A 14,949-nucleotide genomic window follows, 5' to 3' on the forward strand; every position below is an offset into this window, starting at 1 on the left:
TCAGGATGGGGTGAGTAGATTTTGCTCTGTTCTGAATAAGAAGTACAATCTTAATGCTTTGCGCCTTGGCAAATAAGAATGAAGAAGTAGCCTGAAAATTTTAAGGAAGTCTTTGTTTTATCTCTTTCATTAAGAACGAATGAAAAATACGGAGGGAGATAAGCTGTAAGATTGGTCCGTGTTTTTATTCATATTTTTCTTTCATGTATAGTACAAATGGAGGAAAGGAAAGTAGTATATTTAATGGAGAGATCCTTCAATCCTAGTAAAATAAAAAATATCTTAAACATGTCATGGAGAAAAGAAAAGAACTATTTTTCTCATGTACACAATACAATAGATGAGAAGGCAGTTACGGAAAGATCTTTCAAATGAACCACAAATAATTTAGAAATGCATTAGGTTTTACTACATGGAGTTCATAGAATTTTGCACAAGCAAATTTTAAATATAGTGTAGGCTCCTGCACCAAAAGTGCATATTTTGTTTCATTGGTTTCTCCTTGTGACGCAAGGAAATAATAGATTTAACGCAGTCTTTCTCTTCGATGATGGCATAGAGTTGTACTTAGTCCGCAGTTGCCGGAAACCTACGAATAAAAGTACCGAAGAGATTTTGTTCAAAAAACGAAGCGGTGGTTAGCGAAGAAAATCACGCTTTTTGCAAAATGCAATCCTGGGCCAGGACCCTATGAGGTCTGTTGGGATAGCTGGGCCTGAGTGATAGGAAATGTGTGTGTGTGAGAGAGAGAAAGACTTTATTGAAACCAACAGAAGATATGATTTAACGAACACAGAAGGGAAAGAAAGAAAATTATATTCTGTATATTATATTACTTAAAGAGAACAATTGTATTTTCAAGGCAAAGAGATTAGCAAAAGACCATAGCGCGGGGAAATTTCTATATTATATTATTATTATTATTATTATTATTATTATTATTATTATTATTATTATTATTATTATTAATAATAATAATAATAATAATAATAATAATAATAATAATAATAATAATAATAATAATAATAATAATCATCATCACAACAATGCAAAAAGCATTCACCAGTTTTTAGCACATAACATGGAATTAATTGCCAATATCAAGCCATACTACAAATACCATCCAAGTCCAGTACGTGAAAAGGACAAACAACCTAGCTGACGAAATCAAAAAGTTATGGAACCGAAATCAGAAAGGTATAGTAAGACCAATCGTAACCTCAACTACAGAAATTGTCCTTTAAAATATTATGACACAACTTGAACAGATAAACGCAAAACATTTCCTAACAAATCTACAAAAATCACTAATAGTAGACCCTGTCATATGGTCAGAAAGTTCTTAGGAGAAGAACTCTTCAAATAATTTGCATTTGCCAGAGACGGCCGTCAGATTACTAAGCTGAAACCGGTTTAAACCGAGATACTGCAAGAATACTTAAAAATAATATGAAGTTTCTTACTATTTTGCATGTTGGTTAGATGGTTGGTTGGAGTTTAGCGCACCTTTTAAGCATCAATGGTACATGGGACGTGCGCTCAGAGTTCAGGGTGGAATATGAACCACCGTAATGTGCTCAAATTTCAAAGCTCTTCTATCGGAAATCAAACCCAGAACCCCATGCACCTAAGGCGCTTGGGCTAGCCACTAAACCAGCAGTGAGGGTACTTGCTTGCTGTGGATTACGTTATGTCCAGTATTACTCTCGTCTGTATCGTCTTTATGTACTTTTCAAACGTCCTTTTCCATGTCTTGTGAACCACTTTGGCATCCGACATTATTTTCGTTTTTTTCTTTTTCTTTTTTTTTCTCGAGTATTTAAGCTACTTATTTGTATTCTTCTATATTTTTTATTTATATTTTCTGCAGATTTGTTGTGTTTGGTATTGTCATTCTACTGGCTGTACTTCGTTTTCTTTGCTTAGAGCTGTGATGCCTGGTCTGTTATGGTGTATTTCTTTTTCAGTTTTCATCGTTGTATCTCAAGTAAAGTTCGTTTCTGTGTGTCTCTTGTATGGCTTGCGGTTCGTCATATTTGTGATTCGGTATTTCTGGTACCATTTTCTGTTCAGTTCATTTTCCTAGTATATAGCTTCTTAAACTCATGTTTTGTAACAAAGATCAGTGGCGTACGCAGAATTTTAAGCGAGAGGAGGGTTCAAACACTTAATCTCATATCCTTTCAGGACAAGCGTGATATTTCTGTATGTTTTAATATAGTAAATGTTTATTTTTTCCATAATATTTTGCTCAAGGAGGGGAGTTTAAAACATGAACCACCATTGATAAACTTTTTCCTTTATTTGTTAATTTATTTAAAATGTATTTGACTGGTGCCTGCTTGGTGATGTACAGATTTCTTTCATTTGGCACTACTTGCGTGCTGCAGCTAGGATATTCGCAACGACGTATCAACTTTCGCTTTTGCTTCGTTGTTTTAATTTTGTTTACCATAAAATACCTATCTAATACATAACTCCTTGGGGACCATTTTCCTTTCCCCTCTACTTGAGGTGACGATTCGCTGAATGTTAGGAAATCATACATTTTCGGGATCTTTTTTTTTACTCTGCATTTCTTGCTTCATTTGTCTAGAGAATCAGTCCGTACCAGCCTTCACAAAATTCTGTGTACAGTAGAGATGCAAGGGCTCGGAAAAAAACCGGCTTTTTTGGAAAAAAACTCGGTTTTTTCTGCTTTGCTTTTTTGCTTGGGAAATTTTGGGCTTTTTTCAAAATACTGCTTTAAATTAATAAAACAGACTTTGTATCGCTTCTCTATAACACAAAAAATCATTTAATTAGTGGTTGATGCTGATAATAATATAAAACATCGAAAATAAACTATGAATTTCGAAAAAATATTTCAAACAATTTTTCTTCAACATATTTACATTATGAATTCCACAGGATTAACCAATGTATATAATAAGAATTTTTTAACCTCCTATATACAAAAGTAAGCAGAGTTGGCAAGAACCGTGGTTGTTTTTGAAAATGCCAAAAACCCGTTTTTTGGGGGATGTTTAAACCAGGCTTTTTTGGTTTAAACCAGGCTTTTTTGACTTAGATTTTTTGCTTTATGTATTTATATTACATATTCACAGAAATAAGTTTGTTTCGTCTTGATGTTGTTATGCAACAGCGGGGTTATGCCGGAAGAACTCCCATAAGCTTAAAGAAGTGCGGTCAGTAAATTTCTTAAGTTGAGAATCTCCCGCCCTAGCCATTGGGAAAATCCCGTCATTACTTGAAATGTAAGACAATAACGGGAAAATCCTGTTATTGCTTTGCATGTAAAATTTAAAGGTCAACGTACCATAATCAGTACGCTAAAACTGAGGTATTAAGTTACAAATTTAGTACCGGTACGTAGATATCATTGAAAGTCCAGTCCAAGCTAATGTTGGAAGCTACGTAGGCAATCGATAAATTTTGCCAATTTCTATCAATATATTTAAGCAATATTGGCTTCTTTATAAAACAACACGCATTTAGGCATGCAGAAATATACAATTTGGTTTGTTTTGTATATTTAGGCTTAACATCCTTACGAAATACCGAGGTTATCAAGGAGAAGGCTTTCGCTTAAACTGACATCCGAACCTCTACTTGGGTTACGCATGAAAGAAGGTTTTTGGTTCGACCGAGAATTGAACATGGGACACCTTGATTAAAAGGTGAAAGGGAAATAAAACTATTGCAGGTGGTTTGATATCTGGAAACGTTACCATGAAGTTCACACGATTCGCATTTTTCATTCTTTTTATTTTTGTGGTTTAAACCAGTTATTAAAAAAAAAAGTTGGTGTAAACCAGCCAACCCTAAAAGTAAACACTTCTTTTTAAAGAATACACAAATAACTAGCAAAATAGTATGTAGTATTTTTACTTCAAAATATTCCATACCCTCTTTTTGAAACAAAATAAAATTAAAATAAAACATAAGAGAAATACTTAGATTTATATGATACACTCAAAGGCTGCACATCTAGAGCTTTTGGTTCTGTATATTCTTGAAATTCTACAGTTAAGTTTTATAGAACCACCATCACAGTTTACCCAATCCTCAAGTTTTCTGAATTTTTAACAAGAGGGATTCAACATATCATTACGGAACTCCCCCCCCCCCAAAAAAAAAAAACTACGGAATATATTTAAGTTAACCTAAATACAACTCCACAACAAACATGACTGAGTGATTAGCTTTTGCGCTTCTATCGGGAAGTCCGGGATTTAACCAGCATTCGACCATTCTGACAAAGCTTTTCTTCATTCCATCTGTGAATGTAGAAATAGTGCGTGTACTGTGAGTTGGGCGACTTCCTTTTTTATTGTTTTTAAATCGTTATTATTACTAATTACCAGCAGTGACGGTTTTGCGAAGGTTAGGGGGGCGGTCTTTCGGACTGAAGCCCGTTCCCCAAAGTTACGGAATGTCTGCAACAAACGAAATATCTATTATTTATGCCTTTATTCATAAACTTTAAGCTCCCGTCAAATAAAAATTACGAATGTTTAAAAAAACTAAACATTAGTAAGGAACCCTTCCCAAAATACTTTTCTAAATCCGCCACTGATTCTCAGTATAAAATTATTTTTAAAGTTGTATCCGGAAGATTATTGCTAAACATATAAACGAAACGAAATATTATGCCTGTACTCATAAACTTCAAGCACTTCCCAAATAAAATTAGGACTTTTTAGGAAACGAAACAATCAGAAAAAACCCTCCTAAAGTACTTTTCTAAATCCGCTACTGATTATTTGTATAAATTGGTATTCAAGGTTGTGTCCGGAAAATTATTGCTAAATCACTTCACAGCTACAGTATAACAGAAATATGGAAGTACGGCTTGACGGATATATTGAAAAACGTACGCTTTGACGGATAAATAGAAAAACGGGCAAGTTTAACTTTTGCGCTAGAAGCTAGAGTACTAAAAGCTCTTAGAAATGAAACACGGATGACAAACTAGAGAAGAAAAGAGATGTCGATAACTCAAAACTTAAAATAAAGTTAAATAGCCTCTAAAATTACCCTCAAATACTACATTCTTCATGTTAGCTTTAATTCGTAAAACACGTGCTCCATCCATCTTGATGGTGAATTTCAGAGCGAAATATCACATTCAGGTCATGGAATTCTTATCTAACTATAGAATATACTATAAGAAAGCTATTTAGATAGAAAAATCATGAAGTTGAAAAGAGCCAAAATTTCCAAAATTCTCGTTTTTTTCCCAAAAAAGCCGGCTTTTTATGTGAAAAAAACCATCGATTCAAAAAAGCCGGCTTTTTTGCATCTCTAGTGTACAGCATCGGAACGAAACACTAATTGCTATGCCTATTATCTCAAACTAAATAGCAAATATTTTGTTGTATTGACGTAAAACGCTACAGAAAAAGCCCCTAGTCTATTTGAGCCTGCTATATGAAATATGCATTTTTCTGAAAATCAGCCCGGTACCAACGGGTTTACTTTGTAGAGTGGGCTTGGTAACTAAAAGATCGAAGAAAATATTTTAGCAATTATAATTCAAGTCTCGATTCAAGTATATTGTGATGGCCAGCTACATTCTTTGTTACGTTAGAGTTAGAAGGGAACACACTTTTTTTTTTTTTTTTTAATTATTATTATTTATTCGTAGGGCCAGATGAAATGTACTCGTAGGCCGCCATTTAGCCATCAGAGAACAAAAGAATTCCGAAATAATAATAATAATAATAATAATAATAATAATAATAATAATAATAATAATAATAATAATAATAATACCATACAGCACGAGAAATCTTAAACTGTAAGGTCTTTCACTAAATAATTCATTAGGTATGGAGGAGTAGGAGAGTAAGTAGGAAGAGAAGGAAAATTAAAATCAAAGAAACAATTGAAAGACTAGTTAGGGGCCATATTGGAATCCAGAGTTACGTGATATTCGTCTAAACGTTCTTAATTTTCACATACATTTATCTTATATACACACACGATGTGTATGTATCGTGTTCTGTAGTCTTGATTTTCTTCTTAATTTAATTCACCGTACTCAGCAGAATATTTAAAACACATGCAATATTCATTTTACTGGGAGAATTTAAACATTAAGCTATTTCGTGTTTAGTTTCACGAACCAAGAATTTCTGTTGTGGGTATAGTTAGGTTATTTTACATTTAAGAACAATGCAAGAATTTATTGACTGTGTACGCTTGATATTGGTTCAATTCTTACTGAGTACGGAGTTTTTGTGCTAATCCAGCATCGTATGGGAATTGAGGAGCTACTTAAATAACAAACTCTATTGTATACATTCACAAACTATGTCGATGTCCTAAGTATCTAGCTTCGATAACCCTTCGTAACAAAGCTGGGACTTCAGCTTTAGCGCTTTTCTTTTAAACCTATTACATGAACATTTGTGTTCTATACTTCTGTTATTTTATGATAAGATTCTAAGGTGGTTATTCTGTACTTTCAGCGAAGGTGGGTTTTTAGAGAGAGGTGAAGAACGGCCGCCATTTTCCCCAGTGTTGCCTACTAGAGCGTTAACTTATGCTGATGAAGAACCAGAAGAGCGTGGAATCTATGAAATCCCTCCGTATATAGAACAACCGGTAAGTTGCATTTTTAATTATGTACTAACACTGAAGTGGCCAACCCACGCATGTGTGGGATTAGGGGGCACCTAAGAGACTTCCTATACGATAACGCAATGCCGCGTAATTTTTATTTCTATTTTATTTTATTTATTTTTTTAATAGTTGTTACTTTAGGTAGGACTATTGAACATGCAATAACGAAATTACGCATCTTTAAGTCACTGAGAATACAGATTTCTCATTTCTTTTAAACATAACAGTCTTTCTCATCCCCTTTATTAATTAGAAGAGGAGTGAAAGCAGGTAAAAATTAAATGAACTACGGTTTTAAAATTGTTTCTTAATGTTCGAGAAACACATTCAAGAATGCGTACATGAAAAATTGAGCGCGATGTACAATAGTTTGGACACCTCTACATTAACATATTTTTATTCTCTTTTGAGCTTTATGTCTTGCCTCTTAATTGGTTGGATCGTTAAGATCGAATGTTCTGTTCTTCACTAAACCTGAGAATGGAACGACGATTTGCTTGTAATCTTTGAAATTTTAGTAGACTTCACAAGGCTGATTACTTGAAACGTTTTAATTAGAATGAATGCACTATTGTTCAAAATTTAAACAATAGTGGCCCACTTGGGCTTTAGTTTCGTCTACTATTAGTAACGATTTAATATTGTTGTTCGCTGATGGATAAATTTAACAAGAATTTTAGGAATGATTTAAAAAAAAATAAAAAAATAGCTATCTTGGCCAATAATTAGTTTTTGGATCAGGGTCGACAAAATTTTAGAACGGACCCTAAATCGAGTTTTCGTATTTTCTACTTAATAAGCACATCATACTGAATTACGTAATAGTTTGGGTTTGGCTACAGTATATGTACTGTAGTTCTCCAGATATAAGGCGTACAAGAAAATTTTTGATTGAAATATATTGGATTTTGGATCAGGAGCCACGAAAGTTTTGAACGGTCTCTAAATAGAGTTTTCGTATTTTCTACGGAATAAAGCACATTCTATTGAGTTAAGTGATAGTTTGGGTTTGGCTCGCTATATGTAGTTCTCCAGATATAAAGCGTACAAGAAAATTTTTGATTGAAATATATTGGATCTTTGGATTTAAAAAAAAAAAAAATGTTTAAATAAAAATTCCACCCCATTTAATCTAAAAGGGCGAATGGTTAATAGAAGTGAATGGATATGAAAGAATATATGGAATAAGAATGTGGGAGGAAACTGCACAACCCACAGAAATCTCATCCATTTATCCTTATGGATAAAGGAGTTAAAATAGTGACTAAATATTTGCCCTCTATACTTTTACTATACATGTATAAGTAATACCCATCATAGAAGCACTTAAAAAAAACAGATTTTAAGATGGGAATTAACTTAATGTAGAACTCAAAATTTCCACTGTTTTTTAGAAACTGCCAAACTATTAAACTTATGCAAGATATTATTCTCTAGAATGAAACCACTTTAAGCTCCATAAAGTGAATTTCTACCCTTGAAAACATTCAAAGTACGAGTTATCCGAAAGTACCCATTTTAATATTAGCATGTTTTATCAATCGTACCCTGGTAGTAGTCCAGCGGTTGTCATTGGACGAAATTAATTTCTTTAACATTTACCGTTCTTCCTCAATTTAATATTGTATTGCTTTAAACAATTATATTAATAATCTTTTATTTACCAGAAACTATTTTATATTCAGATTTGTAAATAAATGAAATAAAATAGAAAAAAAAAATAAATAGAATTCCAAAATTTTGATGCTAATAGTATTTTAATCTTATACAATAGAGTTTAACATTGTTTTGGTTTGCATATTATTTCCTTACTAACACAACGTTCACGAAACTTCAGTTTACGCTCGGCATACATACATTCGGTTCTTGTTGAACGTATGTATTCAGTTCTTGTTGCACATCCGAATCTGGAATTGTCTTTTGTTGGCTGTCTCTCGGCGGAAGACCAAAAATGTACATTTTGCACGATTCTATTCTTGGGAAATAGATAACTTTTACGCAACTTTTAGAGTCCTGGTAATTTGGATCCAGTAACGAATTTGAAAATCGTACGCGCGTTTAGCATACTAATGTCAAGTTTTTAATAGAACCTTCTTGTACTAGCTCGAACAATGCATCTTTGAGTCATCTGATCAATAACTTCAACACCAGCCGTGGTTGTAGAATAAGATTGTCTCTGGCTTCTTCTTCTGAGAACTTTCATCAATTTTCACAGAATTGAGAACGTTTTTTGACACATTTCTGTGATCTGAAGTAAGAATGAAGTCATACGTTTGTAAATTGGAGTTGTGTAGAGAGGAATCACGAACATAAGGAAGGAATTTCTTTTCTTTATTTTTTTAATAATTCCAACAATATTACGTCTTCGTTTCTTTAGCTTATCAACAAATTTCACTGACGTAAAAAAGTTATTCGTTGTGACGTTATCGTCCTTTGTTTAGAAAAGGTTCCAAAATCTTCATAACTATATTCTTCTCTGGTTGCTTTTGCTACAGCTATGTAATTTTTTGGGTGTTACAATATATACTTATTTTTACGTATGGGGTTAGGCTTACCAGTTAGGCATTATAACACAATAACTTGACCATACATAAATAAAAATATATAATATCGCCTGCCATGTAAAACATTACCAAAATGTCCACAAACGCTGGTATAAACGAATATTTAATATCGCGGGTAGGTCGCATTTCATTAAATCGATAGGGGTTTGTATATATAAAGGAGACACAGGGGACCGCAGAGGGTCAGTAGTCGAGAGTCACTCACCTCTGGCCATAGGGTCCTAGATTCGATTCTGTTTCTTGCCAAGTGGGCTTTGCATTGTACAAACATCATGTGCGTGAGTTTTTTCATTACATTAAATTTTACATTAATATATGTTTTTCAAACTTTTATACAGAAATACTCTCCCCTAAGTGCTTGGACGCAATGTCCCCCATATTTACCATTTCCCCCCAAAATATATCCAGGATGCTTCCGTCTCCCTCCACCCCTCCCCAAAAAAAAAGAATATTAGTTTCTATATCAATTTACATGTCAAATACGTAAGAAGCTACTTCACTTGGAGCTTGTGTCCCTTTCTTTCTAAGCAGAATCAATCTCTATCCGTTTACCCCTCCTTCCACAATTTTGTCCATCCAATCAAAAGAGTATACATTCTTTCTATGACAGTTAATTAATTTAAGGTGTTATTCATCCTAAGTTTTCCTTTAAAATTAATGTACTTAAAAGCATTATTATATATAATTAAAGTTTGATTGTGTCATCTTCAATGGAAATTTATGATTTCCTTTCCCCAAAAACATCTCGTGGGCGCTACTTGCGCCCTAAATCCCGCTTGTGGGCATCTTTGATTTTATAATTTATATCCGAGTAAATACTGCTATATGATATTTCTTTTATAAATAATACTATGCAAATAATATTACACACACATACACTTACAATACATATTGCAGTTTCATATGAAATTACACCTAAGCAATTTACAAATACGTAAAATAAAGTTACGTAAAGGCTTACGGAAAGCATTATTTATGTAAGTCGGGAAGGGGGGTTATTGTATAAGTGGTTAATATGTACAAGGTCTGTATGATAAGTAATGAGACTCGCCGCGCCGCGGCGCGCGTGTCGCTGGAGCGGGTTTGTCGGTGATGGAGGATGTAGGGGGGGGGGGTCCGAGCAAAGCAACGCACCGCGCGTCAGTTGGCTCCGAGCCTTAGTGGAGCGCGGACAAGCCTTGGACAAAGCCCTTGTGAACATTCTTGTCACGGCGGAAAATCAACAAACATGGAGGGTTCCATCGAACAGCGTTATGCGATCAAATTTTGCGTTCGCCTGGGGAAAACGGCTACTCAGACGCTTTCTCTCATCACGGAGGCCTACAAAGAGGAAGCCCTATCCAAAGCCCAGGTGTTTCGTTGGCACAGTGCGTTCCGGAACGGCCGGGAAAGCGTTGAGGATCTGGAGAGGGCTGGACGCCCGACAACAGTGACTACGGACGAAACTGTGGCAAAAGTGAGGGATCTCCTGAACTCAGACCGTCGATTATCGTTGAGATTGATTGCTGATGAACTCGATATGAACCACACAACAGTGCACAAGATTGTGACGGAACAATTGGGAATGAGAAAAATCTGTGCGAAACTGGTGCCGCGAGTGTTGACTGACGAACAAAAGCAACGACGTGTTGATTGTTGTCAGGAACTGTTGAACCTCATGAACAGTGACCCTAACTTTGAAGATGACGTCATAACAGGTGACGAGTCGTGGGTGTTCCAGTACGACCCTGAAACGAAACGTCAAAGCGCGGAGTGGCACACTCCTGCGTCCCCGCGCCCCAAGAAGGCCAGAATGTCGAAGTCAAAGGTGAAAACAATGTTGATTGTTTTTTTTGACAATGTGGGGGTGGTCCACAAGGAGTTTGTACCCCAAGGACAAGCCGTCAACGCCGCCTTCTACAAACAAGTCCTTGAGAGACTGCACAGGAGCGTCAAGCGGAAAAGACCGGCGATCGCTAGCCGGTGGAAGTTGCATCACGACAATGCCCCTGCCCACACCGCCTTCTTAGTGACCTCCTTTTTGACCCGGATTGGGGTGGAAGTCCTTCCACAACCACCCTACAGCCCAGATGTGAGCCCGGCCGACTTCTTCCTCTTCCCGAAGCTGAAGCCACGCTTGAAAGGAACCCGTTTTGCAGACGTCACAGCCATCCAAGCAGCCGTGACCACATTTCTAAAGGACATGCCGGCTGCTGACTTCCAGGGGGCGTTTGCAGCGTGGAAACATCGATTGCAGAAGTGCATCGACGCAAGAGGAGAGTACTTCGAAAGCTTTTAAGTCCCTGTACAGATCAGATCAATAAAACAATGTTTCCAGACCTGGTCTCATTACTTATCATACAAACCCTGTAAAGAAACATACGTCTTTATAGCCTATTTGTGATGAAAGAACAGCTGTGGAAGTGCTGGGTGGTCTCACTCGGCCACATAACAGCACTATGTTCAAGATGTTTGCTATTGTACAGAAAACTTCCTGTGTACTGCAACTTACGAAACGCAGTTCAGTCATTACGGCTCACCTATCTGAAATATTTTAAGATGGTATAAACAGTTCCAGTCGATGAAATGCTTGTGTAAACGGAAAAGTACGGGAAGACTGCATGTTAGATGAGAAATTTGGAAATTCAAAACGTCAATCAGTACGATGGGTCAGCCATGAACTAGTAATGGCTCCCAGACAATGGGGAAGGTGGTAATGAAGCAAATAAACATGAAACTGTTCCGATGCTGCTGTTGCAGGCACTATGGCCAGCAGACTGTGTCCTACATACGAACTCCGCCATTAGAAATGTATGAAGGAGCAATGGCTGATAAAAAGATTTTCGTGACTCTTTAAAACTGTAATCGCCCAGAGTATCAGATCACTGTACGGGTACTATTTACCTGTAATCACCTGGTCGTAGTCTGTCCTCCGTCGTCCTTCGTGGTCCCGTCAATGAGTATTCTCCTGAGACTTGGAATTACCTGGATAGGACGTTGAAGGACCTCTCCAAGAAGGGATTACAAAATTGTTCCCAAATTGCTCGTCGGTCTCAATGATGAGATGAGCATTAGGCACCGAGAGGATTGGATGTCTAACTAACTAACTAACTCTATGGCCTATGGAACCCGCAGGTTCAGTGCCGCGTTCACAAAAGCTCTCCACTGACTTCTATCCTTAGCTAATTGCATCCAGTTTCTATAAATACTTTGTATTCCTATCTCTGCGAGATCCATCTTAATATTATCCTCCCATCTGCGCCTAGGTCTTCCTAATGGTCGTTTTCCTATGGGTCTTCCAGTCAAGGCTTTGAAAGCGTTTGGATGTCTCGTCTCGAAAACCTCACGGATGATCAGACGGTCATCCAGACCATAACGCACACGAACATCACTTATACACACAACGAAAACACACTGGGTTAAATGACACTATACTTACTTATTAGAATACTATTAAAAAGAAAAATAACGAAGTGAAACGATCACAACACTTAACACTGAATATGTATAATTATTTCCATTATTAAAATCACACTTTACTTTTTTACTATATTGTAGCCCTTTATCACTTTGATATATACAGATGGTGATCAGAAAAATGGAAACACCTGAACGAAATTGCAACTTACCAGATTAATATGGTATCGGGCCACCTTTCGCCTTCAGAACAGCCTTGATGCGACGTGGGATGGAGGCATAGAGGTCATGAATGGTAGCAAGTGGAATTTTACACCATTCCTCGTGCAGGGCATCGGCCAGTTCTGTGAGAGAGGATGGAGGTGGAAATCGTCGCCGGAGTCTTGTTTCCAAGACGGACCACAGATGTTCAATTATGTTGATATCTGGGGATTGGGCGGGCCAGAGGAGGTGTTGAACTTCATCCCGATGTTCCTCAAACCACGCTGCAACAACGCCAGCTGTGTGAATGGGTGTATTATCATCCTGGAAGATGGCGTCATTGTTCGGGAACAACATCCGGACCATAGGATGCAAGTGGTCTCCTAAAATTGCGACATAATCGTTGGCAGTGATTCGTCCGCTAAGTGTGACCACAGGACCCAATGAAACCATGATATGGCGGCCCACAGCATCACCGAGCCGCCGCCATGTTTCACAGTTGGGCGGAGACACTGCAGATCATAAGCTTATTTGGGCATTCTCCACATATAAACACGGTCCGTGGTTGGGAATAGGGTGAAGGATGACTTATCCGACCATATCACACGTTTCCAGTCCTCAACGGTCCAAGTTGCATGGTCGCGGCACCATTTGCGGCGTGCGAAAGTGTTATGGTCCCTGATGAGCGGTTTGGCCCGTGCAACACGACCCCGTAAGTTCATGTCATGTAATTCGCGGCGTACTGTGATTGTCGAAACAAGGTGGGGGAGGTGCTGATTGAGTTCCTCCGTCACTTGCTCCGCAGTGGCACTACGGTTCTGCGTGACAATGCGCTTTAATACCCGGCGTGACCTGTCACTCATGATTTTCTTCCGCCCACTGTTCCGCTTCCCCGATGTGGTATTCCCGTGTGTTGTGTAGGCCGTCATCACCTTCGACACTGTCCCACGCGACACACCTAACACAGTAGCCACTGCCGTCACACTCACTCCACATAACCGCGAACCAACAATTTGCCCTCTTTGAAAATCTGAGAGGTCTCCCATTTTACACTACCTCCGTCTGCTGAAGCCACTGGACACTGCTGTTCCTCTGCGCCTGACGTAGTATGGAGACCGACCTAACACACCACCACCAGCGGTCCGGCGCTGCGGGCGCCACGACACCACTGCCAACCCATACATCTGACGTGTTGCCAACTACAGGTGTTTCCATTTTTCTGATCACCATCTGTATATATATATATATACAGTGGCGGATCCAGGATATGACCAAGGGAGGGTTCGCCGTTTTATCCCGTGTAAAGCAGGATTGAAGTCCATTTTATCCAGTGTAAACCTGAGCGTCAATGGGGGGGCTATAGCCCCTATAGCCCTCCCCTTGGATCCGCCACTGTATATATATTAACAACCTTCCACCGTCGTGCCTATATAGCATGGGGATGAAATGTAAAATGACGGTCGAAGATCGCTGCTACTCACCATCTAGAATGAGTAGGTACAGGATGACGGAAAGAAACCACATTAATTGACTTTGAACTAAAACTTTGTATTTTCATTAAGCTTGTGTACTATTGTGATTGATCGTCGACTGAATATAATCGCAAGATCACATATCTTTAAGCAGCTAGGAAGTTAACCACGATGAACTCAAACATAGCTGAGATACACGTACCTTTATACAACTGATGACTGGAACTGCTATCGATGTTCTGGACGATCTCTGTATTGCTGCCAGTAGTCTAGAATGGTCGACTATTGTGTACCATTATCTACTATAATGGTCTGCTGAACTATTAGATCTCCTGATCTAATACTGAACGTAGAATCACAGAGAAGTGACTACTGTGACATGAGCAACTATGTGACTACTAGACGTACGATGATCTCTTAGACTCAACTCTGAGACAAATGCTCGAAGACTGCTCCCTAGAGACTGATCCTCGAATCCTCCTTCTCTAAAAACTATAAGGTTTTATACGAAGATTCCAGACATCTTGGAATTCATTCTCGTCGACTTTCTGTATATCTCAGCTATTGGTAAAACGTTGGTTTCACCCGAATTACATCGTGATCAAATTCTCAGACTTACAAATTTCTGCGAACTCAACGATTATATCACAGTCAAAGTGTGTCAATGTTACAATGTGACAATCTGA

The 14,949-nt window shown here is 37.7% G+C and overlaps 1 protein-coding gene across 4 annotated transcripts in view; it reads left to right on the forward strand.

Moving 5' to 3' along the window:
- Ptpmeg (protein tyrosine phosphatase Meg) overlaps positions 1–14,949 on the forward strand; it is a 530,463-nt gene that overhangs the window by 392,887 nt on the left and 122,627 nt on the right. For all 4 annotated transcript variants that reach the window (XM_081740356.1, XM_081740357.1, XM_081740358.1 and 1 more), the window contains one exon: positions 6,477–6,612. In XM_081740356.1, the coding sequence (XP_081596482.1) occupies positions 6,477–6,612 (136 nt within the window). The remainder of the gene's footprint in view (positions 1–6,476; positions 6,613–14,949) is intronic.

Source organism: Thermobia domestica, chromosome 15, assembly GCF_964235325.1.
Source record: "Thermobia domestica chromosome 15, izTheDome1.hap1.1, whole genome shotgun sequence".
Lineage (NCBI taxonomy): Eukaryota > Metazoa > Arthropoda > Insecta > Zygentoma > Lepismatidae > Thermobia > Thermobia domestica.